This window comes from Quercus robur, chromosome 2 (genome assembly GCF_932294415.1).
Source record: "Quercus robur chromosome 2, dhQueRobu3.1, whole genome shotgun sequence".
Classification (NCBI taxonomy): domain Eukaryota; kingdom Viridiplantae; phylum Streptophyta; class Magnoliopsida; order Fagales; family Fagaceae; genus Quercus; species Quercus robur.
Window position 1 is genome coordinate 64,781,191 of NC_065535.1, and position 27,626 is coordinate 64,808,816.

General features: G+C 37.2%; 1 protein-coding gene and 1 pseudogene across 3 annotated transcripts in view; one reads left to right on the forward strand and one right to left on the reverse strand.

Annotated features, from left to right (window-relative positions):
* The window catches only part of LOC126714483 (uncharacterized), an 85,673-nt gene extending 61,723 nt beyond the window's left edge, over nucleotides 1-23,950 (reverse strand). The window contains exon 1 of one of the 3 annotated variants that reach the window (XM_050414646.1): nucleotides 23,526-23,950. Coding sequence is in view for 1 of the 3 variants with exons in the window: in XM_050414648.1 (XP_050270605.1) it covers nucleotides 23,325-23,381 (57 nt within the window). In the remaining 2 variants the exon portion in view is untranslated. Of the gene's footprint in view, nucleotides 1-23,324; nucleotides 23,505-23,525 lie in introns of those variants that run through there. The other 2 variants (XM_050414645.1, XM_050414648.1) reach the window with 2 other exon arrangements.
* LOC126714484 (histidine biosynthesis bifunctional protein hisIE, chloroplastic-like) overlaps nucleotides 1-27,626 on the forward strand; it is a 37,337-nt pseudogene that overhangs the window by 8,619 nt on the left and 1,092 nt on the right.

Here is a 27,626-nt window from a genome sequence, read left to right on the forward strand (position 1 = left end):
GCCTACATACCTCTTGGTGAGAGGATCAGGTCCAAATGTAGTTCATACATGCAACCCTTTTTTGTTTTTGATTTTTTTTTTTTTTTTGGGAAAAAAGAAATGAGTACAAGACTTGCTTACCAGTAATCATGACAAAATGAGGATTTCAATCGTGATCTTGAATTTTGGACATGCTTTCCAGAGTTCTGATGGATTTGAAGTTTGGACGTGCTTCCTAGAGGTTTAATGGTTTGAAGTTTGGACGTGCTTCCCAGAGGTCCGATGGATTTGAAGTTTGGACGTGCTTCCTGGAGGTCTGATGGAATTGGAATTGGATTTTGGACATGCTTCTCAGAGGTCCGATGGATTTGGATTTTGGACGTGCTTCCCAGAGGTCCAATGGTTTGATTTTGGACATGCTTCCCAGAGTTCTGATGGAATTGGATTTTGGACATGCTTCCCAGAGGTCAGATGGTTTGAAGTTTGAACATGCTTCCCAGAGGTCCGATGGATTTGAATTTGGACGTGCTTCTTAGAGGTCCGATGGAATTGGATTTTGGACGTGCTTCCTAAAGGTCCGATGGTTTGAAGTTTGGGTGTGCTTCCATGGTTTGACGTTTGGGTGTGCTTCCATGGTTTGAAGTTTGGACGTGCTTCCCAAAGGTCCATTGAAATTGAATTTTGGACGTGCCAGAGGTTCGATGGAATTGGATTTTGGACGTGCTTCCCAGAGGTCCGATGGATTTGAAGTTTTGGTATTATTCATGCCAACGTGTATAGGTCTTGTACCTTAGTTCCTGCAAAATAAATATTTCCAATTTATACCAGAGATATTCATTGAAAATAACTAGACATACTAGGCCAATGCCCTTAGTTTGGGACATCTTGCATGCTTTGATGAATGCTGACTGTGGATAGCTAACTTGATGTTGCGACCACTAGAGAATATGGAAGGAGATCGCAATCTGCCATTTGTTCTGGAGATTTATCCTTTGAAACTTTGATTCTGGAGATTTTTCTATTGAAGTTTTCAAAATTCTTAAAGAAGATTTGTTCATTGGAGATTTTTCCTATGAAGATTTATTCATTGGAGGTTTTTCCTTGAAAATTTGAGATTTTTTTTCTTGAAGAGTTATCTTGAAGATTTATCCTTTGAACATTTGAAAATTTTTAAAGAAGATTTATTCAAGGAGATTTTTCCTTGAAGATTCATTCTAGAGATTTTTCCATTGCATTTTTGAAAAACTTTAATGAAGATTTGTTCATAGGAGATTTTTCCTTGAAAAATAGTTTTGGAGATTTTTCCTTTGATGATTTGAATATTTTTAATGAAGATTTATGGAGATTTTTCCTTTTGAAGATTTGTTCATGGAGATTTTTCCTTGAAGATTTATTCTGGAGATTTGTCCATTGAATTTTTGAAAATTTTTAAGAAGATTTGTTCATGGAGATTTTTCCATTGAAGTTTTCAAAAAATTTAATGAAGATTTGTTCATTGGAGATTTTTCCTATGAAGATTTATTCATTGGAGACTTTTCCTTGAAAAATTGAAAATTTTTAAGAAGATTTGTTCATGGAGATTTTTCCTTTGAAATAAGGTTTTGGAGATTTTTCCTTTTGAAGATTTGTCCATGGAGATTTTTCCTTGAAGATTTATTTTGGAGATTTTTCCATTGAATTTTTGAAAATTTTTAAGAAGATTTGTTCATGGAGATTTTTCCGTTGGAATATGGTTTTGGAGATTTTTCCTTTGAAAAAGGGAGATTTTTCCTTTTGAAGATTTGTTTATGGAGATTTTTCCATTGAATTTTTGAAAATTTTTAAGAAGATTTGTTCATGGAGATTTTTCCTTTGAAAATGGAGATTTGTTCATGATCAAAAAGTGAAGAAGATGAAGATAGACTAGAAATGATGAAGATTTATTCCTGAGGCAAGAATGATGATGATTTAAAAAAAAAAAAAAAAAAACCCTAGACTTTGAATGAGAATTACTTTGGCTGGAAGTTGATGCGGATTGCTGGATAAGTCCTTGCTTAATTCTTGCAAAAAGATAATTTCAATCAGTAATGGAGTGATTCATTAAAATGAATTGGAAGTACTTAGCCAATGCACCTAGTTTGGGGCATATTCCATGCTTGGATTGAAGCTAAATTCATTTGATGTTGTGACCATTGGGAAACATGAAAGAAGATCATGGTCTGCCATCCTTGGTTCCTGCAAAAAGACTTTCTTTCTCTAGCTTGTTAGAAACCAATTATTGTGAAAAAAATTTGGCCAATGCCCCTAATGTGGACATGCTTACAAAATAAACGGATTGATGCTTCAAATGAAAGCATGCTTTCATGCAAGAAGGACATATCCGCATACAATATAAATAGGCCAATGCCCCAAGTTTAAGCATGCTTGATGCAAAACAAATGGGCTTAGCCTACCTTGCACCCAAACACTTTTGTCACATTGTTTTGAATTTGTTCTCCAAGGTTATTTGGGTGATTGGGACTGGGCCTTTGAAAGACTGCCTACGTACCTCTTTCATAGAGGATCAAGTCAAGACATAGTTCAAAAGAACTAGATTTTGGAAAAGAATTTTTTTTTGGAAAAAAACAAATTTCCAATTTTTTTTTTTTTTTTTTGGGAACAAGATGTGATCCTTTGAACAACCATTTTAGAAAATCATAGTGTTTAAGAACCAAACAAATCTCTTTGATTATGAAGGATCAAGATCATTAAACTCATGTAATCAAAATTTGCTATGTCTTCAAAGGCAATCAAGAAATAAAATGTGATAATATTTAGGAATCACATTATTGGGTGTAAACAAGGAGAGTGCTCCATGTTTGAAAGTTCTTTTGAGCCATTTGGGGATTTGAGAATTTGAGAAGTTTTGTCCTTCAACATATCATCCAGTAGGGTTTGAAAATCTTAAGCATTTTTCCTTTTAAATTCAAGAGAAAATAATATTAGAGCTTAAGATGTGCCTACAACTAGCAACACTTCAAGGAAGTCTTTACTCATGGGTTGTAATGTAGGCTGGGTTTGAGTTATGAAATGAAAGAAATAAAAGGCTCAAAATTACCTATGATGTTTCCCCCAAGTATGCATTACTCAAAAATCAAGCATTGGAGGAGTTTTCCCATTTCTTCTTTGTCATCTTCTCACTAGTCTTCATTGGTCACTTGTATCAACAATCATTTTTATGCTCATTCCTCTTGAATCATACCTCTAGACTTTCATCTTGTAAAATTATTCTCTTTTTAGGTTGCATCTTCAAGTTTCCAACTTGGTAGGATTTTCAAAATTTTCTTTTCTTTGGCCCTAATTTTTACCTAGGCTGCCCTTTCAGGTTTTCAACCTAGCGGGCTTTCTTTTCTTTTCTTTTTCCTTTTCTTTTCTCCTTTTTTTTTTTTTTTTTTTTTTTTTTTTGTATGTGTCTCTCATCTCTTGATTGAATGAAATTTTGGGGATCTTTTGTCTTCCTTGTTTTTCTCAACTTAGGTCATTTTGATGCACTCTTTAGAGATCTTTCCTGCCTCGATGTGCTTGCACATTTCTATGCTTGATGAATCTTTTCCTTTTGCGATGAACTTTCTTTTGGATGAACCTTCTACTCTTCTTGGCATGATGAATTTTAGGTTCTTCAAACTTGATGCACATTTTGCTTTCTCTCATATTAATGGAATTTCATTTCTCTTTCCTTGATTGAATGAAAGCTCATTTAGCTTAATGAATTCTCTACTTATCAATTAGCTTCAAAGCTACAAGGTCGACTCCTCCTCAACATGAGATTTAAGCATGCATACTTTGAATTTTCCCACCCTAGGTTTAGATTTTAGTGAGTTCATGTGAAAAAGAGGTTTAAAGGCTCAAATGGGCTAGCAATGGATAATGATCATTCTAGGTATTAAGGTATACTCTTGTTTTACCAAAAACGGCCTCCTATCCCTAGCAATGCTTGCTTGTAGGCACAGTGACTTGAGCTCTTTTAATAAATTCATCTTAAAAAAAAAAGATATGAATGCTCTATTGGAGACAAAATTTTTCAGAAATTTGGAATGAATGCATGAGATTTTTGAATTTTTTTATGGATAGATTTTCTTTGATTGCCTTGTAAGACCATTTCTTCTTTTATTCAAAGTAATTTAGCAAAAGTGTTTACACAAATCAAATGAAATTAATACTTTCTTAGTACAAGTTGATTGTTCAAGCCTTTAAACATCACAATTTAGAAAAGAAAACTTTAAAGAATCTTGATATCTTATATCTTTTTTTTTTTTTTTTTTTTTTTTTTTTTTTTTTTTAAGTGGGCCTTTTTGAAAAATTCACTAGGAAGACCAATGCCCCTAGTTCAATGAATTTTTTTTTTTTTTTTTTCAAAAAATGACTTAAGGGCTCAATGCCACTAGTCCAAAGACTTTTTTTCATTTGAAAATTTTTCTCTTTTTTGGGAAAGATTTGGAAATTCTGGAAAAAAAAAAAATTCTGATTTTTTTTGTTTTTGTTTTTTGTTTTATATATATACACAAACAAAGCTAATTAAATGCTACATGAAAAATTTGAATTCAAAGAAACATAGAAACATGGAATAAACAAACAAACTTTAGGGTTAACCATGATGTTGCAAACCAAATGTGGACTGAGACAAAGTTGGGCCACTTGCTTCTTCTTGGTCCATTTAGGATGCTTGAGGCTTAGTGGGCTTGAACCTTGATTATGATGAAATGGCTTGGGCTTGCACTTGGAAGGCATGCATCTTGTGAGCTTTTGGCGTTTGATGTTGATCATGCGTGTACACCTTTGATGGGCTCATGTGGTGGGCTTAGAATGATTCAAGAAACAATTTTGGATTTCCATACCAATTAGAGTTCAATCATAGGCTTTTGGGCTTGAGTTTATTCACAACATACAAGGTTCAAACAATTATGGTGGGCTCAAGCGTTGGCCTTGAGTCATGATGGTTTAAACAACGTCCATACACATGCGTAATGCAATGCAATTTACATGGACCAATCTAAAGGTAGGTTCTATGGGTCATTACAACATGGGTAGAAGGTAGGTTAAAGGTCCCCACAAGCTAGGACGCTGTACCTCTCAACTTGTGACACCAGGAGTGCCACATTGGTCCAAATGATACAGTTTGTCCTTATGAACCACCATGGCATAACCATGATGGCCCTTGTCGTAGTGGGTGGTAGGTTCACCGCTGGGTATGTGAGTCTCAGGAAGACCACAATCCACGGCTAATGCTACCGAGCTTCCAGGCTAGCACAAAAATAAAATAAATTTCATTCAAATAAATGATGCATGGCATGCAATATAATGACATATTAGACATATTATATATAAAAAGCAATAAATAAACAATGACTTGGTTGGCCACCATAACCTAATTGAAACTTAGCCTCAATATCCCTAGTGGAGTGACCACAGTAGGAGACCGCGCCCTTGGCCCGTTTTTATGATGCCAGATCAAACTCACGAGAATGGGTGGAGTCGTGTTATTGCCTCCCAAAATGGGGGTTCGACTAGTTATATTTTCTCCTTTAGATTAAAGGTTTTACAATGAAGTCGCCACTTATTTAACTATTGGAAAAAATAAGAAAACCAAAATTGAAAAATTCCTCATTTTATTGATTTGAAATTGAATTTACATGATCATAGGAAATTACATGGCTTTGGTCCTAAATACAATCTAAGATAAAGTACATAGCTTTGTTTCCTAATTAAAATCTAGAAATTGAAAATTACATGGATAAGCACTTGTTCTACTAACCCTTGATCTAAATTTGGAGGCTATGTTACAAGATGAGAAGGTATTAGGCACCCATCTTACCCGGTGAAACCGGTTTTCTAGACTATGGTGGCCAACATCCATATTATATCATCCTATATGTCAATCGATTTACATGTTGAATTTAATGTGTGTGCATGTGATAAACCCTAATTCAATTTATTAAGCATTGCATTTGAATTGAAAAATAAATTCTAGTGAATGTGTGTGAATTGGGATATCTTAGATTCAATGATTTGAAATAATTATAAAACAAACTTGTTTTTCATATTTTTGATGTGGATTTAAGATTAAAACTAGTGTTATGAATGAGCATGTGATGAACAAACAAGAACATGTGATAAACACATAAAAACATTTAAGAACATCCAAACATATTCAAGGGAATTTAAATGATTACTATCATGTTTTAATCTTAAACTTTCATCATGGCAACACAAAAAACAATTAGGGAAATGGATTATACCTTCATGCAAGATCTATATGGTAGAGGAGGAAACTCTTGAGGGAGGTCCTAAGGGTGGAGGAAAAGAAGAGTTAGGAGAGGAAGAGTGAATCTCACTCAATACCTTGAGTCTCAAGAAGACCAAGATTACTCAACTTCTTCGAACTCAAGAGAGGAGAAGAGAGGGGGTCTTTGTGTGCTTTGGAATGGAGGAGAATGGGGTTTATATAGTAGTGGTTGAGAAAATATGACTGGAATGCCATTTAATGAGGGTTGACAAAGAATCATTAACCTAGACCTCATTTTAGCCTTTGGGAAAATCTGGTGCATTAGATGTAGAGATTGGTGAGAGTGAGGAGCAAGCCAAAATTCGGTTTTCCTGTAACTGTTGTAACGGCCTGTAGAGCCAACTTCGAAAAATCATATATGACTCAATTTTGATTAGAATTGTCTCGTTCTTATGCTTAAATTGAAGCTCCAGATGTCTAGTTTTTGGGAAAATTAACCTCATTCACTGATTCAAATTATTCTAAAAGATATCAACGAAATGGTGAGCAGAAGCCATTTGTTAGAAAATTATTTCAGCGCAATTAACATTAATAGGTCCCAAATTAACTCCCAATTAACATTAAATGGCTCCAATCACTCCCATTTCAAACTTAATTGGTTCCAAATTTACCCTAATGAAAAAATAATTGCACAAATTACTCATTAAATGATTAATGTTTAACTATCTAGTTAATTAGGTATGTGCAACTTTACCATAAAATGTAGTCCTAACCAATCAAATTATGACACATCATTAATCTTAAATTGATTATACTTATAACCAATTAAAATCAATTTTTCATAATCACATATAGTCGGACTCAATTTATGATAGTGCATTTTAGCCATTAAAACTTGATTTAATGATAACTTTCAATCTGGCAGTCTGATTAGGGCTTATGACCAGTCAATTTGATCGTTACAATATCAAGATCATTTTAGTGAAATGAGAATAAGGATCTAATGACCAAAATTAATATGCATATTTTCAAGACAAAATTACCCTTTTACCCTACAAGTGAGGTTAAATGCAAGTTGCAAAATAAGATGTCAACAAGGAAACCCTAGCATTCATCTAACATATGAAAACCCTATCATTCATCTAAAATAAGGCAGTAACTTAAACATGACAGCAAGGCATTAACGTATTACAAACCCTAATCAAACATCTAAGCATGTTCCATCATATCATCAAAGTAAAACCCTAACACAAATGAATGGACATTACTAATGTATGACTTACCCTTTACTTACCTCTTAGCAGCACGACACCTATGGCATCAAGGCATGAGCATGTGAATGAATGGCATTAAAACTAAAAAAAGAAACCCTAATTTAAACCCTAATCTAAACATGTGATAACAAACAAACATGTTAAAAGGCAGGCAAGCAATTATGGGGCTTAAAACATATGAAAAAGAGGTTACACAGAACAAACACGCGAAAGCAGAAACAAAACAAACAAGAATTTAGGGTTTCTGGGTAACAACATCATGCACACTAAAACAGGTCTGTGTACGCATGAATTCAGCTTGCGTGCGTAGGCTAGATCATACATTATGGGATTTTTGACCGTTCTCCCCAATCAAATCGATCACAATTCAATAAAATAGTGATTAGCAATTGTATGTGCAAGTTAGATTTGAACTTATTTATAGGAGTGAAATAAGTTATCTAACAGTACATCTACATGAGAAAGCTCGAAAAGATGCAAGTATTGACATAACATTCAAACAAGAAATAAAGAAAGTGATGGTAGGACATGAAAAAGACGCACATTTGAACAAGAAGAAGAAGTTTACTATCAAAATAACACATGATGTACATGGAAAACCCTAGAGAATGAATAAAAAACCATGATTGGAGCAAGAACATAATATTCTTGCTTGGCTCAGCTTGTATTATGTATAAAAAGAGATTAGTTTACAATGAAGTTGACTTTTCTTCCTACCAACTCTCAACTTTCATCTTAAAATATCTAGTTGGGTTCTTGCCTTAATAGCACAGTTGCATGTTCCTTTTATACTCTAAGGAATACGGCTAAATACAAAGGATAGGTGTCAAGTCATCATATTCTCTCTTTTTGGATCTTTTCACAGTTGTGATATTATCTGTTGACTAAGGGATAGGACCTGTGCCAACATAGCACTGAGACCCGTAGGTAGGTAGATTTGCCACTACTTGGGAGACAAGTCTTGGGCATTGAGAGGAACATCAGGAGTACTGTGATTGGTACACATGTTTCTAAGGTGACTCATTGTATACTCAACCAATAAGGGGTGTCCTTATAGCCTCTGACCTTAGAAAGTCACTATCTCCCTTTTTGTGAGTGCTTGAATACCGTGTCAGGTGTAAATCTTACTTCCTTCCTAAAAAAAATCACGCCTTTAGCAAGGACTAAGACAAGATCCCTTAGCCAACACTTCCTCTCCCTTTGCTCACAGCCGCTCCACGTATAGAGTCCAAATTTAACCATTTACGCATTCTCCCATGCCTTAGTAGTGTTATGTACAGCAATCTTAAACTCAAAGGATTTGGGCTAGAAAATGTCACAATCAAATAAAAAATGACTTGAGGGTGTTTTGTGAAAAACTCCTTTTTGATTCACTATTTTCTAGTGAATCTTAAGTTTTTCCTATGGGATTTCTGTGTGTTTTGAAAGTGTACCATATAAGGCTTTTTATAGTGGAAAAAATGGGGTTTGGAATGGATTCCAGACGATGTGAGATTCATTTCAAACCTCAGCCATTATTGCAAAAAACTTTTCTTTTTCTTTTTTTCTTTTTTTTTGTTTTGTTTTGCTTTTGAAATGCTAGCTACATACGCAAGAATGTGCCTGTGCACGCATGCTTTAGCACGCGTACGCAGGCCGTGACTCATGTATGCAAGCCGAGGGCCACTTTGGTCATTTAGTTTTCCAAAAATAAATTTTTGCTCATTTAAAAGGTTATATTTTCCATGTTAACACTCCCCAAGTCAATTTAATATCTAATTGGACTCTAAACTAGCCTTGGGCCTTAGAGTTCGAGCATCATTGGAGAATAGGTGTTTGAGTCGTAAGAGTTACAAAATGCAGTGTCTACACATGTGTCCATTTAAGTTTTTAATTTTTGTGGCAAGAGAATTATTGGGAGCATAAACCGAAGAGTCTAAAACCAATTAAATACTAAATCATATATATTTATATTGATGATGCACTGTAACTGCTCTGAGCTACAATGACTGTTTGATGACTTAAAGAGAAAGAAAACAACTGTCAAGGGTGACTAGGGAGAACCAGCAAAGGACCCTCCAACTGTTAAGTCAGTTTTTCTCTCTAGAACATAAGGATAGTGAGTTGATGAATAGTAAAACGTACCTTAGGCTAATCGAGTTAGATCCCATTTATAGAGAGTTTTTAGTGGGTCAACTTATTCGGATCCACTACCATCATAGGAGATGTGTGTAATTAGTGGAGAAAATGGAGCAAATTTCAGGGAATCCTCCCCACGTTCTGGAATGATAGATTATGGTCTGATTACTTGGTGTTTGTAGAAAAATCCTTCAAAATTTACTAAGTGTCATTTAGTTGTCCATGTCTCTATGTGACATGGATGACTAGGTTACTTTGGACGTTCATGATGTTTGTGGACGAATCCTATACATTATCCATGGTACTTTTTATTTGAGCTCCCTTTCTTATGAACTAGTCTCAACGTAGTTTGGTCATGGACAACCATCATGGATGAATGGAACTTGATTTAGCCCACCATTAGTTGCCCCCTTGTTCTTGTGTCGTCCATACCATTGCTGAAATCATTATTATTATTTTTATTTTACACGTGAAAAATTTTCAGTCGTTGATGAATTTTCCATGCGGCGTTGTGGGGTAGCTTAGGATTAGACATTCTGGATATCGCCACATGGCTCAATCCTGATTGTTTGCACGTCGCGTCATTTTGTTTTTTGAGAAAATCGCCATGTGGCACTTTCTGGTTAGTCCGCATCGCTTCAGTGTCCCTCCTTGTTGCTTATAAATAGGCTAATATCTCTCCTACCCTCTCACTTTCTCATATTTTCTTCTCTGACATTAGTCGTCTTTCGCCTCATCTAGAAGTTCCCTTCAGTCCTTAGTCCTCTCCATCTAGAATCAGGTACCCTTTTTTCTTCATCTATAGGTTTTCTTCTTTAGAATTCTTTACAAATGGCTGAGATTGTAGTGTCCTCGTCTAGTGATAGGGATGAGATAGTGATAGGGATGAGATAGTGATAGATGAGTATCACAATGAGAGTAACAGTGGTGGTGGTAGTAGTGAGAGTAGTAGTAGTGAAAGTAATTCCACGGATGAGCAATATTCGTCTGGAGTTCCTGGGGTTCCTCTAGAGGTTCTCTAGGAGGAGGGCAGCTTTGTCTACTGGCTCATCCACAAATGTTGAACCGTTCACTCCTTCCCCTAGTGAAGAGGTGGACATCATATATAGCTGTGCTATGAATATTCCATCCAAAGTAGACGAAAAAGGACTTTTCATGCTTAGAGATAAATACCAAATTCCTGACAAAGTTAATCCTTGTCTTGCTACCCTTGGTGAATGGTGTTGTACCCCAAATTCTCTTGGGGTTGGTATATATGAGGCTTACCTACTAGGGGGCCTTAGGTTGCCTTTGAATGCCTTTGCCAGAGAGTTCCTTCATAGGTTAGGTATAGGGCTAAATCAACTTAACCCCAATGTGTGGAGAACCATAGTGTCCATGCAAGTACTAAAGAGAGAGGACAATCTTCTCTCTCCTTTTCTTGTATAGGAATGGCAACAATGAAGGAGAATAAGGGAAAAGGCCCTGCAAGTGATGAAGCCATCCAGATAGAGAAGGACGTCCTTACTCAATCTCGTCCAGCAGCCTCAGAGAAAAGGAAGGCTATATCCAGGACGCTTGATAATGGAAGTCTTCTCAGCGGTTGAGGCAATAAGAAGCCTAAACATGGCTTGTTTACTTTGTCCAAGCACCTAATCGTCGAGACTAACCCTTCCATTCCTTCTACAACTTCTAATCAGCCATCAACGGCCAAAATTATTTTCCCTGATGCAAGCTCATCCTTGAAACCATTTGTTGCTGCACCTCCTAAGAGTTGTCCATTAACTTTCTTGAGAAGTGAGGGTCTTGCTTGGGATAGGTTCCAGCAGGCAGTAACAAACAAGGATGTCACCATTTGCTATGACATGTCTGTGAAGGAGTTTGAACGATCTATAGTTCATGATCTCTGCAAGGTATTTTCTTTCGTCCATAGTCATTTATAAAAAGTTGAACTTTATTCTTCCTTTTGTTTCACGTCTATATTCCTCAATACAGGTCATGTCTAAGGTCATGCGTCCAGACAAGCCATTAAGTTAGACAAAGAGAGGATTAGGCTAGAGATGAGGGTTCGTGACTTGGAAAAGGAGGCAAGTTGCAAGGTTAGGGAGAGAGTAAAGTTGGAGGACTAGGTGAAGGAGTTGAAGAATCTCGTCGAGCAGTCGAAGGTAGATATCGTCGAGAAGGAGGCTCGTCTACATCATCTCTAGAAGTGAAGCGACGAGTTCACTTCCTCTTTGAGCAAGGCTATATCAAAGAATTTAAGACGTCAAGTGAGTTCACTGAACTTTTGGACAAGAACTATCCTACAGGCTTTGAGGACTTCTGTCTGGATGCCATTAAAGCCTTTCCTGGGGTGGACTTCAATTCCATCAAGCTTCCTATTGTAGTTGAAAGTTCTTTACTTCAGTCTAGCTTAGAGGACGTGAAGATTGAGGACGATGCCTCCATTCCTCTTCCAACGAAGGATGATTCAAATTCTGGGGACGTTGTCCCCAGTGATTTATCCAAGTAATTTTAATTGTAAGCAAAAAATTATTTTTATTTTCACTTGTGTTGTTGGGGGTTCGTTGTTTTGGACCATATGATAGTTTTTATAAGTACAATTCCCTTGTCCATAATTATGGACATAGGTTTTATACATTTGCCTCTTTAGGCTCAAATATTCTAAGGATTTTTGGATGATGGTTGTATACCCTTTTGGAACAAGTTAATTTATAAATATATTCATGGTTGGCCATTCATCTTTATCCCTTTTCCCTGCTTTTTAAGCTTTAAAATTTTGGAGCTTGCTTGTCCAAGATTTGGACTTTACTTATTTACGGATTTTGGAATGTTTGTGTTTGCTCGTCCATGGTCTGGACTTCAATTTTGGCCACTTTCTGTCCATAAATATCATCTATTCATTGCATGCGTGCTTTGCTTCATCCATCACTCATCACAAGTAGACAAGTATATGTGGGAGGTATTTGTTCCTTCCCTTATTTTATTTTATTTTTACCTTAAGGTTTTATTCCAATATGTGGTGTTTTGCCTTTCCTTCATCTAAAGGAGGCTTATGACAATACATCCTTGCATCTAAGGACTTTACTCGTCTATGGCTTTTAGCCTTTCTTGTGAACTTTAATTTTATAAAGGATTTAAAACACTTAAGTAGAATTATCCAAATTGCTTTATATACAAACTAGGAACTTTGTACATAACATAATGACATCCACAAACATTGCACATGCCAGTAGCTTGTGCTTTTTAGGGAATTCAAATACTAGAAAACATAAAATGCTACTAGAAAACATAAGTGATGAAAGATAACATAGGTAGGCTATTAGTGGTAACCAATACTCTATAGAGGCTAAGGTCATCCATGCTGACCTTCTCGAGGAGTCTTCATTGATAGTACTTCCTTAAGTGCTCCACATTCCATGGATGCTCTAACCTTCGTCCTTCCAAGGCTTCTAGATAATACAATCCTCATTTTTTTGTAGTTGATGACTTTGTATGGTCCTTCCCAATTAGATCTCAACTTTCTATGAGCAAGATCCTTAGTAGCCAAAGACACCCTTCTTAGGACGAGGTGTCCAATGTTGAATTGCCTAGGCTTTACCATCGCATCGTGGTGCTTAGTCATCAAGTTCTTGTAGTGTGCTACTCTTTGTTCTGCGTCTATCCTCACCTTGTCAATGAGACGAGGTTTAGACGGAGTTGTTTCTCATTTTTTCATCCTTATAGTGGGCCACCCTGTAGCTAGTCAGGCCAATCTCTGCGAGCATCACTGCATCACTTCCATATGCTAGCTTAAAGGGGGGGTTTTTCCAGTAGGAGTCCTTACTATCGTCTTGTATGCCTAAAGGACGCTGGATAGTTTGTCTTGCCATATCCCATTTTCCCACTCAAGCTGAGTCTTGATGATCTTCAACAAGGATCAGTTTTTAACTTCTGCCTGTCCATTGGCCTGTCGGTAGGAGGGTGAGGAGTAGTGATTCCTGATTCCCAGTTGTTCATAGAATTCTTTGAAGGGTGCGTTGTCGAACTATTGTCCATTGTCTAAGACGAGTACCCTAGGAATTCCAAAATGGCAGATGATATTCTTCTAGTTGAAGTTTCTGACATTTTGCTCAGTGATCTTTTCTAATGGCTCTGCTTCCACCCATTTAGTGAAATAATCGATTCCCACCACCAAGAACTTCATTTGCCTTTTCCCTATGGGAAATGGACCAAGAATGTCAAGTCCCCATTAGGCAAAGGGCTATCATTGGGGTAAGATACTCCGATGGTCATCTAGGCATTCTACTAAATCGTAGACATTTGTCACAAGCTTTGACATATGCCTGGGCATTTGCTTGCATTGATGGCCAATAGTATCCTACACAAACTATCTTGTGGACGAGGAATCTTGCTTCTGAATGATTTCCACATGCTCCTTCATGTATGTCTCTCATGACGTGGTGGGACTCGTTCGGAGTCAAGCAACTTAAGTAGGGCTGAGAGATATCTTGTCCATGAGGACAAATTTTGCCGCTCTAACCCTTAGCTTCCTTGCTTCTTCTCTATCCTTAGGGAGGAGTCCATCCTTGAGATAGGAAACAGTTGGAGTGGTCCAGTTGGATTTTCTGTCTATCGGATGTACCTTAAGAACGTCTATGCTTGGGATGTACTGTATTTTAATCTAGTTATCAACCAACTTTGTTGGTTTTTAGACCCCTTAAAACCACAATCAGATTAACCTAGGAAATTAGCCAAGTTGTTACTTAATCCAATTAAACAAGTCTAGGTTATCACAATATAAAAGATCAAATCATGCAAAGCAGCGGAAAAATAAATAACACAATATATGATCACCCAGGAAAACCAAACCGGTAAAAAACCTGGGGAGGATTTAACCTAGCTATCCTCAAGATAAAAAGCAAATCCAATATAAAGAATCGAAGTTCATACAATAAGACTTACAAGCCCCTACGCTCGACTTCTTATTGCTACCCACCAGTAGAACTTACTGACACGACCACGTGCAAGCTCTGAATCCACGGACTCCTTCTTTCTTTGGCCTTTGCAAAACACAAACACCCCCGTTTGTGACTTTGAGATCCTACTCAAAGGTTTAGCAACACAAACACTCCTGTTTGTGACTCCAAGACCACCCTTGAAGGTTTAGATCATCAACACCTTTGATGACAAGAGAAGACAGCAACTTCTACAATACCGGATCTTGAGATTCTTCAAGAAATAGCACCGGTAGAAGACATAAGAGAGATTTTTAGGAACAAAACCCTAAATACAAAAGAGGCACACTTTTTTCTCTCTGAAAAGCCACACAAAAACGTGCTTAGGGTTTCCTTTATATACTGGGAGAAGTAGATTAGAAACCCTAATCCTAAATGGGCTTGGACTGCTGTTTGGGCTTAATTAAAATTCTGCAGATACGACTTTCGATCGGTCGAGCCTGTCTTTCGATCGATCGAACCAGATAAATTATGAAATCTTCTTCCTACAGCTTGTATGTTCTTGAATCTTAACTTGAATCATCTTGAGCATCGTCTAATAATACCTATAGACTCTAAGATCTATATCTAGACAAGTTTGTGTTCATGATTTGCCAATTGTTCTAAACATTTAGAACCTAACAAACTCGTTTGCAGATGATGCCTTGGCTAGGCTGCCAGCTTCCATGTTTTCTTCCCTTGGGATTTGGTGAAACTTTGCCATTGTGAAGCTCTTGATGCACTACTTGACTTTGCTCAAATATCTCTTCATTTGTTCCTCCATAACTTCGCATGTTCCATTCACCTGACTTATGATCAGTTGTGAATCTACTTGAACGACTAATGATTCAGCTCCCAATGCCTTAGCCAGATTTAAGCCCTTAATAAAAGCTTCATACTCTGCTTTGTTGTTGGTCATCGGGAATTGTAGATAGACACCAAACTCTAGACGATCCCCTTCAGGTGACTGCAATACTACTCCAATTCCTCCTACATGCTAAGTGGACGAACCATCCATATGGACGACCCATTCTTTTGCCCCTTGGTCCCTACGCTACTGGTCATAGGCAGGAGTGAATTCTACAATGAAATCTACAAGGGCTAGGGCTTTTATCGCTTCTCTTGGTAGATAGCTTACATTAAACTTACTAAGTTCAATTGCTCGTTGAATCAATCTTCCAACCGCTTCTAGCTTGTTCGTAGCCTTCTTGAGTGGATGGTCTGTCAAGACGTTGATGATGTGAGCTAGGAAGTAAGGCCTAAGCTTCCCTTTGTGAAACCATGAAACCAAGGAACTTTCCTAATGAAACTCCGAAGGCGCATTTTCTCAGGTTCAGCTTCATGTTGTATTGTCTAAGTGTGTCAAAAGTCTCCTGGAGGTCATCGAAGTGTTGTGCCTCCTTTGTGCTTTTGACTAGCATGTCGTCCATGTACACTTCAACAATTCGTCCAATTTGTGGACAAAACATATGTTTGACTAGCCTCTAATAAGTTGCCCTTGCATTTTTCAAACCAAAAGACATTACTTTGTAGCAAAACAAACCTTGGCTTGTGATAAAGGATGTTTTCTCCATCCATCTTGATCTGATTGTACCCCGAGAATGCATCCATAAAGCTCAGCAATTGGTGCCTAGCTATGGAATCTACTAGCTTGTCAATATGTGGAAAGGGATAACTATATTTGGGGCATACCTTGTTCAAATTTGTGAAGTCCATGCATATTCTCCATTTGGCATTGACTTTTTTTACCATCACTACATTAGCTAGCCAATCAGGGTAGTAGACTTCACGGATGAACTCTATTGTTACCAACTTATGGACTTCTTTGATGGCATTGTCTCATTCTGGGGTGAACACTCTTCTCTTTTGACAGATGGGCTTATAGGACGAGGACACATTTAGACAATGAGTAATCACACTTGAGTCAATCCTAAACATGTCTTCTTGGCTCCAAGCAAACATCCATGCTCTTCTTGAGGAATTGGACAAGTTCCTGCTTCGTCTTCTCCTCCATGCTTTTTTCGATTCTAGTGAACCTTTCAAGGTTGGACTCGTCTAGGGGGACATCTTGGACATCTTCTAATACTTCAATTGGCTCAGCAACTGTTCTTCTTTCTTCAATGTTTATCGTTTGCATCTGCTCTTCCATTGCTAACATAGCCAAGTAACATTCTCTAGCCCCTAGCTAGTCTCCTTGTACTTCTTCAATGCCATATTCCGTTGGGAATTTAACGGACAAGTAATAAGTAGACATTGCAGCCCTCCAACCATTTAAAGTTGGTCGTCCTATGATGGCATTGTATGAGGATGAACAATCCACAACAAGGAAATTTACTTCCTTATTGATTTGTCATGGGTAAGAACCAACCATGACTGGTAAGGAAATGGTGCCCACGGGTAGAACCTTCATTCCTCCAAACCCAATCAAAGGTACATTCATTGGACAAAGTAATTCCTTGCTAACCCTCATTTGTTGGAATGCCGGATAGTAGAGGATATCCTCAAAACTCCCATTATTTATTAACGCTCTTCTTGTTATGTAATTCGCAATCGTCAAAGTGATAACAATTGCATCATCAGGAGGATGATGCTATCTCCTTGCATCTTTACCTGTTAAAATGGTAGCGGGCTCGTCTACTCTAGACGTCCTTGGTGGGCCGCCAGTGAGTTGAGCATTCGAAACTACTCGTAAGTAAGTCTTCTTGGCTTTGGACGAACCTCCAAATGATGTTTCTCCTACAATAACCCTTATTTCTCCAAGTGGTTGACGCACTGGTTCTTCTGCTTTGCCTTTCAATGAATTCACCAACTTTCCTAGCTTAATAAGAACTTTAATTTGTTGCTTTAAGTCGTAACACTTGTCTGTGTCATGTCTATGATCTCGGTGGAAATGATAGTACTTACTTTTGTTCCGCTTGACAGGGTCTCCTTTCATCTTCTTTGGTAATTTCAAGGACGGGTCATCCTTGATTTGCATCAACACTTGGTCATGTTGAGGACGATCCTGCTTTCCTGCCGTCTAGATCTTCTTTTTCTCCCATCTTGGCCTTCTTTGGACGAGGGCCTTGTTCTAGATGGTGGATGTACCTAAGTTCCACTCATTCAACCTTCTTCTTTTTCTTGACAATAATTGCATCCTCAGCATTCCTGAAACTTTGGGCTGAGTGCATCAGCTTAGCCATCGTCTATGGCTCTTGGTCATACAACTTGTGGATGAACAAATCCGAAGTAACTTTATTGTAAAAAGCTGCCAAGAGGTTTTGTCGTCTATCTCGTCTATCAACATCGCTTCCCTGTTAAAACGACTTATGAAAGTCTAAAGACTCTCATTTTCTCCTTGCTCTATGTTTAGTAGGTTAGACAAGGAGCGCTTATGTCTTTGGCCTCCGACGAAGTTGTTGAGGAACAGCTTACTTAACTCCTAGAACGAAGTTATAGTGTTTGGTGGTAATTTACCAAACCACACCCTGGCTGGGCCTTTCTGCGTAGTAGGGAAGGTTCTACATATGATTTCATCTGGAACACCTTGGAGGTGCATGTTTGTCTTGAACGTGGCAATGTAATCACAAGGATCTCGTGTTCCATCGTATGAGTCCAAAGTAGGCATTTTGAACTTGAAGGGTAGAGGATGACTCGTGATGGACGTAGTGAAAGGAGAGTCAGTTTTGTGGAGGAGATCATCCACATGGTTTGCCCTCCTCATGGCATTCTTCATCTGGTCCATTTCTCTCTCCAAATGTAGCACACTTCGAGTGACGATACCTCTGAATTGATCTCCTCCTTCAGCGCCGTTCTTCGCCCCTCTATTTTTTGAGTTTTGCCTATGTTCCTCGGCACGTCGCTATTGACCTCTCTAGTTAACTCTTGGTTTTGTTGCATCAAGTCCACCATTGCAACTACCATGGATAGCAGCTGTTGTTGGATAGACGCCGATTGCGGTGCTAGTGCACGATTTGAAAGACTGAAGGCATTTTCACTCTCCTGGTGTTTTGGACTTATGGCCATCGATCGAGTCCAAACCATGCAGCCTTTTGTCTTGGAAAGCAAGGTGGTTAACACTTCAAAACGTTGCTTACCTTCCCATAGACGGCGCCAACTGATGTTGTACTAAAATCAGTAGGCTAAATGCTCTAGGCTACAACAACTATTTAATGACCTAAAGAGAAAGAAAATGATTGTCAAGGGTGACCGGAGAGAATCGGCCAAGGACCCTTCGACGATTAAGTCAGATTTTCTTTCTAGAACACAAGGATAGTTAGTAGATGAATAGTAGAATGTAACTTAGGCTGATGGAGTTAGATCCCTTTTATAGAGAGTTTTTAATGGGTCCACTTGTTCGGATCCACTACCATCATGGGAGATGTGTGTAATTAGGGGAGAAAATGGAGCGAATTTCGGGGAATCCTCCCTACATTCTGGAATGATAGATCATGGTCTGATTACTTGGTGTTAGTAGAAAAATCCTTCGAAATTTACCAAGTGTCATTTGGTCGTCCATGTCTTTGTGTGACATGGACGACTAGGTTACTTTGGATGATCATTACGTTTGTGGACAGATCCTATTCATTATTCGTGATACTTTTTATTTGGGCTGCCTTTCTCGTGAACTAGTTTGGACGTAGTTTGGTCATAGACGACCATCATGGGCGAATGGAACTGGATTTAGCCCACCATCATATATATAATGAGAAATCATTACATATTTTAGAAATGTATGGTTTTAAAAAAGTATAAGTTAATACCATGTATAATTTGAACAGTATAATTGTGATTATTTTCAGTTGTATCTGTGCATATGCACGGGGCTACACACTAGTAATGTTAATAGTATATGATAAGAAGGGGTAAATCAAAATTTTTTGTCTTTCAAATATTGCATTGATTCAATTTTTGATTTGATACTTCAAAATTTTAAATTATAATACTTTATTAGTATATTTGTCTTTTTTTTTTTCCGTCAATTAATTGTTTTCTGGCCATTATTTATTTGCATTTTTGGTCTTTTAAATTATGGAGTGCATTCAGTTTTAGTCCCTTATTAAGTATTAGATTGGTTTGATCTCAATTTCTTACCAATAGAGCTAGTATATACCTAATGGGAAATGATAACAGATGCCCTAATTTTATTAATGAACCATTTCTAAAAACTTTTTATAGGAAAAGAAAAAAAAAACAATTGACTTTTTTGAGAGTTTTTAATATTTTTCATAAAAATGGTATCAAAACTTTTCAAAAATAATTTATTAATAAATGCCTTAAGGGCATCTGTTAACATGACCCATAACTAATTTATTGTTTGCACCACTTCCTTGGTGCCATATTTTTAATGCTGCAATTTAGTTCATTTGGAAATCTATGAATACAAATTTCAATAATTGAACATATCTTCAATCCTGTACAATTTTAAAATTGGGCAAAACTTTGGTACAGTACTTAGGTACTATTCCTTAAATTCTTCTTGTAAAATTCAATTATGTGGTTGTATTTAACTAAAAATACACTTCCATCCCATGAGAAGAATGCCACATTACTGAATTTTAAGATGAGAACCAGTTACCGGATTTAAAGTATTGTATCTAAGTTTTGTCATTTAAGATTTATTCATTATTAGCCTTGTACTAGAACCAAACCAAACCTTTTTCTAACATCTTTTACTCCTACCATAATGATTTGTTGGTCATTGTCTCCTTTGGATAAGTGTAAGCTTAATACAAATGCTAAATTAGGGTTAATCTAGAAAATCATGGCTTTTGGAATCTTGCGAGAGAATGAGGTATAGGTAATCAAATAACAAGTTTCACATGCAATCTTGGTAATTACTCTATCGCTAACATAGTTATCATTGCCATACTAAAATTAGTGATTGAACTATCAAACCAATGAAAGATACAAAATTTCTGGATTGGTATGAAGAAATACCGGAAGGACACACAACCTACACTACTAATAAGTGGCACTATCTACATTTTTATTTATTTATTAGCATCATGTCATATTTTACATTGTTTTAAAGGTTAATATAAAATCACTTCCGAAGCTTACTTCTTACTAACTCTAGCCCTGCCATGATTGCATTTTGCATTTGCTCCTTCTGCTGACAGAATTTCATTTGATGAAGCTTCAGCGCCTCTTCTGCTTCCCCATATGCAGCCTGCAAACTCTTTTCGGACTCCAACATATTCCTAGAAATCTCGCCTGAACGAGTCTCTAGCTCCTTTGTCTCAGCCTCACAACTGGACAACTGATTCTCAATTCGAAGAAGCAAATCTTTGACACAGGAAGCCTCTTCACGAAGTGATATAAGGTGACGATTCGAGGCTGTTAAAGCAGTTTCTGTCTCAGCATGGATGCGAGAAATATCATCATATCTAACTTTCTCACTAAGATACCGTTCAATCAATGCTTGCAAAGATTGTTCCTGGTTGACTGACTTTTCTTTGTCAGCTAGTGATGATGCACAGACAATGAATTTCTTCACTAGCTCATGAAAAGGTGCATGATTGACTAATAGAATATCCAAAACATTAAAAGTTGATTCCGCATCCTGTGCCATGGGCTCTAGATAGGCAAGAAACTTATTTTGGACATCCAACACTGTCTGCTCAAGAACCTCCATGTTTAACGTTGTTATTCTGCCTTCTGACATAGCAGGAGGACTCTTGGCAATTGGCATTTCCAGAGAAACATCACACAAAACCTGAGCATCCTGACCAGATATTTGTGATGATGGCTAATCAAATTCAACAATTAAAGGACTATGAGGCAGGTATCTAAAGCATTCATAATTAGACACATTTTTATCTTGAGGAACGAACATGGGATCAAATGAAGGGAAAACACCTATAAAAAATATATATGAATTTGGAGTCATAACCAAAGGTGAAAGGAAAAGAAAAAAACAAACAAACAAACAAACAAAGAAATGGACTATAAGACCACACTTACAGCAAAAGAAACACCATGGTAGGAGAACTGATAAACATCGAGGAGAAGGGAAAGCAATCCGGCCTAGCCAACCCGTAATATGAAGACCTAAGATTTGATTGCTACTATCTGTCATTTAAAAAAGAAGAAGAAGAAATAAAGATTAACACAAAAAAGAGACAAGGGTGTGGCAAGATAGCTAAAAGAAAAAGCAGCAAGAGAAACATCAAATATAAGATAGAGATTCTTTTTTGGCCATCAAGTATAAGATACAGATAGATACATGGATATACACAAGAAAATACCTGCAGTAGATGTGTCTCCAGCAGAAGTAATCTGCCTCCAGAACTCTGCCTGTCGGCAACAAATCTGAGACGGTGACCATAGATGGGAAATTACCAGTGATTTCTTCATAATGGGACTCCTTGACTCAGCCTCCAGCATAGCTAGGCCTTGCAGATTTGAAGAGTACTCAATACACTTTGAGGGAGTTTTATCTGAGCTTTCATCACATTCCCCCCTCTCCATGAGGGGTTCTTGTTCTTTCCCAAAATGTTCACATGCATGCGTGACAGTTGGGAAATGTTGAGGACTTTCCATCTCCAGTGAATCAAACTTCATCCTTTTTGGTTTCTCAATACTTGAATCACCCAAGTCAATATTAAACGGATGTTTTCTCAAAGTAGTCTTTGCATATATTTCATGATTGCTTTCATCTGCAATATCATTCACTGTGGTAATTTCTTGAGTATCCTCCCATTGGAGGAAACAAGCAGCTCCAAATCCCTGTCTCAAAGCCACAGTCCATTAATCAGATATCAACTAACACGCAAAAAAAGGGCAAATCCAAGATTTTAAAATGCTACCAAAGGATACACAGGCTGCTCTCCTGAAATGCCACCATCGGATCAACCTCTATCCAATTACTCAATTTATTTAAATGTGTCTTAGTTTAAGGACAAGGTGATGTATGTGCAGTTGGAATTGAACAAGATCATATGTTTGGCCCATATATTTCACAAAATTTAATGCCAAAATTAAAACCATCAAAGTACCACACGGTTTGCATTTTGCATACTGAAAGAACTTTTATCACAAAATATTGCTTTATGATTTATAAGATGATTGAATTCCAGTTTGTGCAAATGCGTACCCTATGCCTAAGCTTGCTGGTGGATCAATGGAAATGTGTGTTAAATGGAAAATACAGCTATGAGCACAAAAAGTATTCACATTTCCATCATATAGCAGGTTAATAACTAATAAGTCACAGGTATTGCAAGAAGGATTAATCACGCCATCAACAATATACCAGCTGTTCTTGATCTTGAGTTTCCCTTTTTGGCATAAAAAATTTATCTTGTCATCAAGTACATAGGACACGAGTGTCATTGATAAATGAATCAAATACTATCAAATGATTCAATTGTTTGAAGCAAATGAAATTCCATGACAAGTGCCAATCAGAAAGATAGAATATGAAACAAACCACATTTAAGCATCCCGCGCGCATATTTTGTTGTACCAATACAAATGACACGCCATGGCAAAGAAAGATCCAAATTTAGTGTGACTTATATGAGATTATGAGTTGGTGAACTTATTTAAGGATTCGGTGCTTAAATCAATATTTTCTGTGCATGTCATATATTTGAACAACCATACTCTTCAAAAGTGGGAGCTTTATACGCGGGGTAATAGTACGACCATCTAGTTAAGCAACCACACAAGAATCCAGAAATTATAAATTAGCTACAAGAATTACGTTAAAGAACCACCACGTACATACAACTTCAAATTGGAATCTAATCCAAAGTAACAATGAAGACATACCCTTGGGACTCGACAGACAAAGCAGGTCCGATCCGCATTTGGGCTCCTATCCAGCATAATTCTTTTACAGACTCCAGCTTCACATGAACACTTAGGATACGGATACACACACTTAGGAGGAGACTTGCTAGTTTCACCAATCAGAAAGTACTGGAAATTGAAAAAGACAGAGAGGGAGAGAGAGTGTGTCTTTGATCTTACGTTAATGCCAGGGCAAGTGAAAAACTTTCTGCCGGGGTTCTTGTCGGAATGGGAAACCCGAACAAGACAGAATCCGAGGCCACATGGGCAGCGAAAGAGGGGGAGATCAAGACCGTTGGAGAAAGAGGTGGAGGGCTGAGATTTCTTGAGGGGGCAATCTCTGGCCCAGTGGCCTTGCTGACGGCAATGGAAGCAAGTGTCCTTTTTGCATTCTCTGTGAAAGTGAGAGTGCAAAGCTTTGTTGGGATGGTGGTGGAGTTACTGGAGGAGTAGCAGAAGCACCAAGCTCAGTTTGAGTTTGAGAGATCAACATGGTTTTTCAATTTTGATTTTGGAAAGCGGAAAGATAATAACGTGAATGAAGGTTGAAAGCAAAAACCTGACTGAGACCCTTGGCATAAATTGTCTACCAGATTTGTGTTGGTAAAGTTAATGGACCATCATTATCTATTTAATAATGAAAGCTCAAGATTTAACCAGCCATAGTCAGGTCTCTACTGTGGCCATTATGGACTTATGGTAGGTACTGTTACACGTCTGGAAAACAAAATAGGGAGAAGGAAATCTGATGGCTGGGTTTCCCAGTCAGCTAATAAACATCTCTTGAAGCTGTCTATTGTTGCCTGATTATATGCTTTATATCATTACTCAAGCTACATCTTGGCTCCATACTTATGAAAAAAAAAACTGGAGTTCACATTCCGACCTCCACTTTCCCTCCTGTCCTCCAAGACAATCATTTTTGGCCAACTCTACTCTATTCCCCTCTATTCCTCCTTCCTCCCCCTCCATCCAAACTGGCCAACAATTACATCTGTATCCATGCTTAGTTGCATACCTAAGGCTATTATGCACGTATTATGCATCCCTATAGGTGTGTTTGCTTGCTCCTGCACACACGCATGCACATTACTACGCCTTTAGTGTTGCTTGAGCCAGTAAGCCCTGCACCCTCTGATTACATACTGTTTGACATCTCGTTTCTTGTTAAAGTCAACCGCGCATGGTTAAGTTTCCATTATGGTCATAGGGGTATGGACCTTCACATGTGTGGCAAAGAGAAGACAAATAATACTATTTAAGAATCATGTTCCCAATTTCTCTGTTGTATTTCTCTTGCGGTGTTCATGGTGGCCTAATAATCAACATATATTGATTATGTGAGCCACATATGGGCTCTTGATTTCAATATTGTTGTTGATGTTGGAATGGAACTTTTTTACGAACTTCAGCTTTGTGGGACACCACAAACTTTCAATTACATAATTACTCGTACAAGTAGTAACTGGTTTCATTTTTTTTCCTCTTTTGTTTATTCTCCCCCCCCCCCCCCCCCCCCACCCCCCTTGATTGCATGGATGCATTACCTTTGCTTGTTATTTTCTTTTGAATAAACCATTCTTATAATTCTCATAGGCACCATCTTATGCAAATCTAGGCAGTATACTATTTCATCTTATGGTGAAGCCATAATTACTAAGATTTGGATTATCCAAATTTAAACTGTTAGGACATATGTGTTTTACAAGTTAAGAACATATGTCATGATTTTATGTAATTGACTTATTCTTTGACAAAACGCACATTACTTGTATCTGGATAGATTTAGGATGTGTTTAAATACTTCAAGAAACCTTGTTTCAAGATCAAGTATTGAAACCTTAAAGTGTGTCCAAGAAAACAAGTTCATAGTGCAAAATCATTAAAGCTCGACAACTGCATCTATCAAGCTTAAGAAAGCTGTTCTACATTCGGTGTGCTCGACACCTTCTATCTGTCGAGGTTTAAGATTTTTAGAATTTCAATCTGATTTTCTTGGGATCCGTGAATTTGTCTTTGGGCTTTCTTTTCTCCTAACCCTAGACATATAAAAGGATCAGTTTAAGAGCCATCAAACAGTTCACAAGTTGCACAAGTTTTGAGCAAACTCTGTTCAAGCAAATTGTGACTGGAGACAAAGTTCTTGCCTTAGTTCATCTCTTTCTCTTGAAGAAGTTGCTGTGTATGTGCACCGTAGGGTTTTGTGACCAAACATCTTCTTGATCTTCATCGTATGGATGAACTGAAGAACTTTGCAACTAACAACCTTCTTAGTTGGTGATTGAAGTCACGTACTGGGATCCGCGCAATTGGTTAGTCACGTACTTGGGAGTCATGCATCAAAAGGGGAATTGTCACTACAGAACAAGTCCAATTGGGTATTGGGGTAAGGGTTCAACTGTAAGTTGGTAAGGTACTTGAGATTCCTTTACTTGTAATCGCTTGTTGTGATAATCGTGGAGTTCCGGGAATGGTGACCTGAAAATCACTCGATGGGGTTTTTGCCGTTAGATTTTCCCCATTCGTAAACAAATCACCGTGTTATTTATTTTCCGTTGCGTTATTAGTTTATTGGTGATTTGTTTGTGCTACTATGCATTTGCATGATAAATTGATTAATTAATAACTTGGCTAATTAATTAATTAATTTTTATCATAAGGGGTCATTCAATTTGTAGCCTATCATAAACGCTCCCTTTGTAGTGAAGACATAATTATATAAATTGAATTCTATGGCCCTCTTCCCTTTTTCCTTTTATCACTGTATATTTTGCTTTTGTCACTGTATTTTAACTCTACAAACACTCTCTTTGGTTTGTGATGAGTACAACAATCTTTGCTAGATCTTGGCATCTTGGTTTTAATTAATTGTTGGGATGGTATGTAAATATATAAATATTAAGATAATATGTCAACAAAATAGTAAGCTTAGGTAAGATAGCTAAGTCCCCCCCACCCCCCCGGGCGGGCGGTGGGCTTTCTGTCAATGGTTTGAGTTTTGTGAAAAAATCAATTATATTTTGTTGGAAAATATGGCCAAATAAACAAGTTGATTCAACAATACAAACCCTAAAAAATTAGCAATGACAAAAATAAATAGATAGGGTTAGAAAGATCTCACAAACTATAAAATTACGCAAAATGCATAATGACCTTACTTGCCTTTCCTTTGTTTAAAAGCTGCAAATTTTGTGCAGCAAGGAGAAGAGGAAGAAATGGTGTATGTTGTAGGGTTAAATAAGCCCAAGAGAGATAGAGACTTAACTTAAGTCCAACCCAAGCTCAACTCCAACTCTTAGCCCATTAACTTTCAAGCAAACACTTAAGTGGTGCAAAGGTTTATAAACCTACAAGAGAACACATCTCTAACCAATGTGGGACACAAGCATAGTTAAAGAGTTTGAAACACACATACTCCAACATATTTGTAATAGTTGGAGCTATTTAAGGCCACACCCATAGTTGCAGTTTAATATGATAGGAAAGGAAGCCTTTGAAGTACTAATGACACTTCAATCTGAAAGGTTATCCCTTACCTATCTATCTATCATTTTTTTTTTCTTGATTTAACTTTATGTTCACATGGTCTGTAATATGAAAGGTGGTGCCTTATCTGTTTTAATTTATTTCTTGGTTCTATTATATTTTCATGCATTCTTTAGTCTCTTTAAGGACTGAAATTTTTCATTTACAAATAAATTGGGAGTGTAATCAAATAGTATTGAGTTGAATCTCTTAAACTGTCTGATACAAAAGACAGAGAGTGAGAGAGTATTGAGTTGAATTTGGTGTCTTGAGAGAGTCTAGTGGTGGATTGATATAAGTCTAGGGGCAAGGCTGGTGAGTTTAAGTCATTGTTTAAGTCTCTAGTGAGTTTGAGCACAAGACGTGGTAGAAGTGTCTAGAGTCTAGTGGTGGATTGATATCCTCCATTCCTCCCACGTGTTGTGCTCTATGAGTTGAATTTTGTATTTTTTTTTTTTTTTTTTTGGGGTCTTTTTGTGCTTATATGAATGGCAGATTTTTTAATGGTAAATAGTTATGTTTGTCTGTTAGTGTCTTCTTTTTTTTTTTTAAGTAAAAATTGAGTTTGTTTGAAACTCTGAAATTAATTGGGAGTTGAGATATAATAAAGTTAGTGAATTGTAGTGTTGTGTTGTGTACATAGTGCAACAACGATTTTTTTTTTTTTCCCCTTGTATGTGCATTTATTTTTTTGGTTCAATTCTTGTTGACGGTTTATTACAACTTATTTAGTTAAAATTGAAAACTTTTTATTAG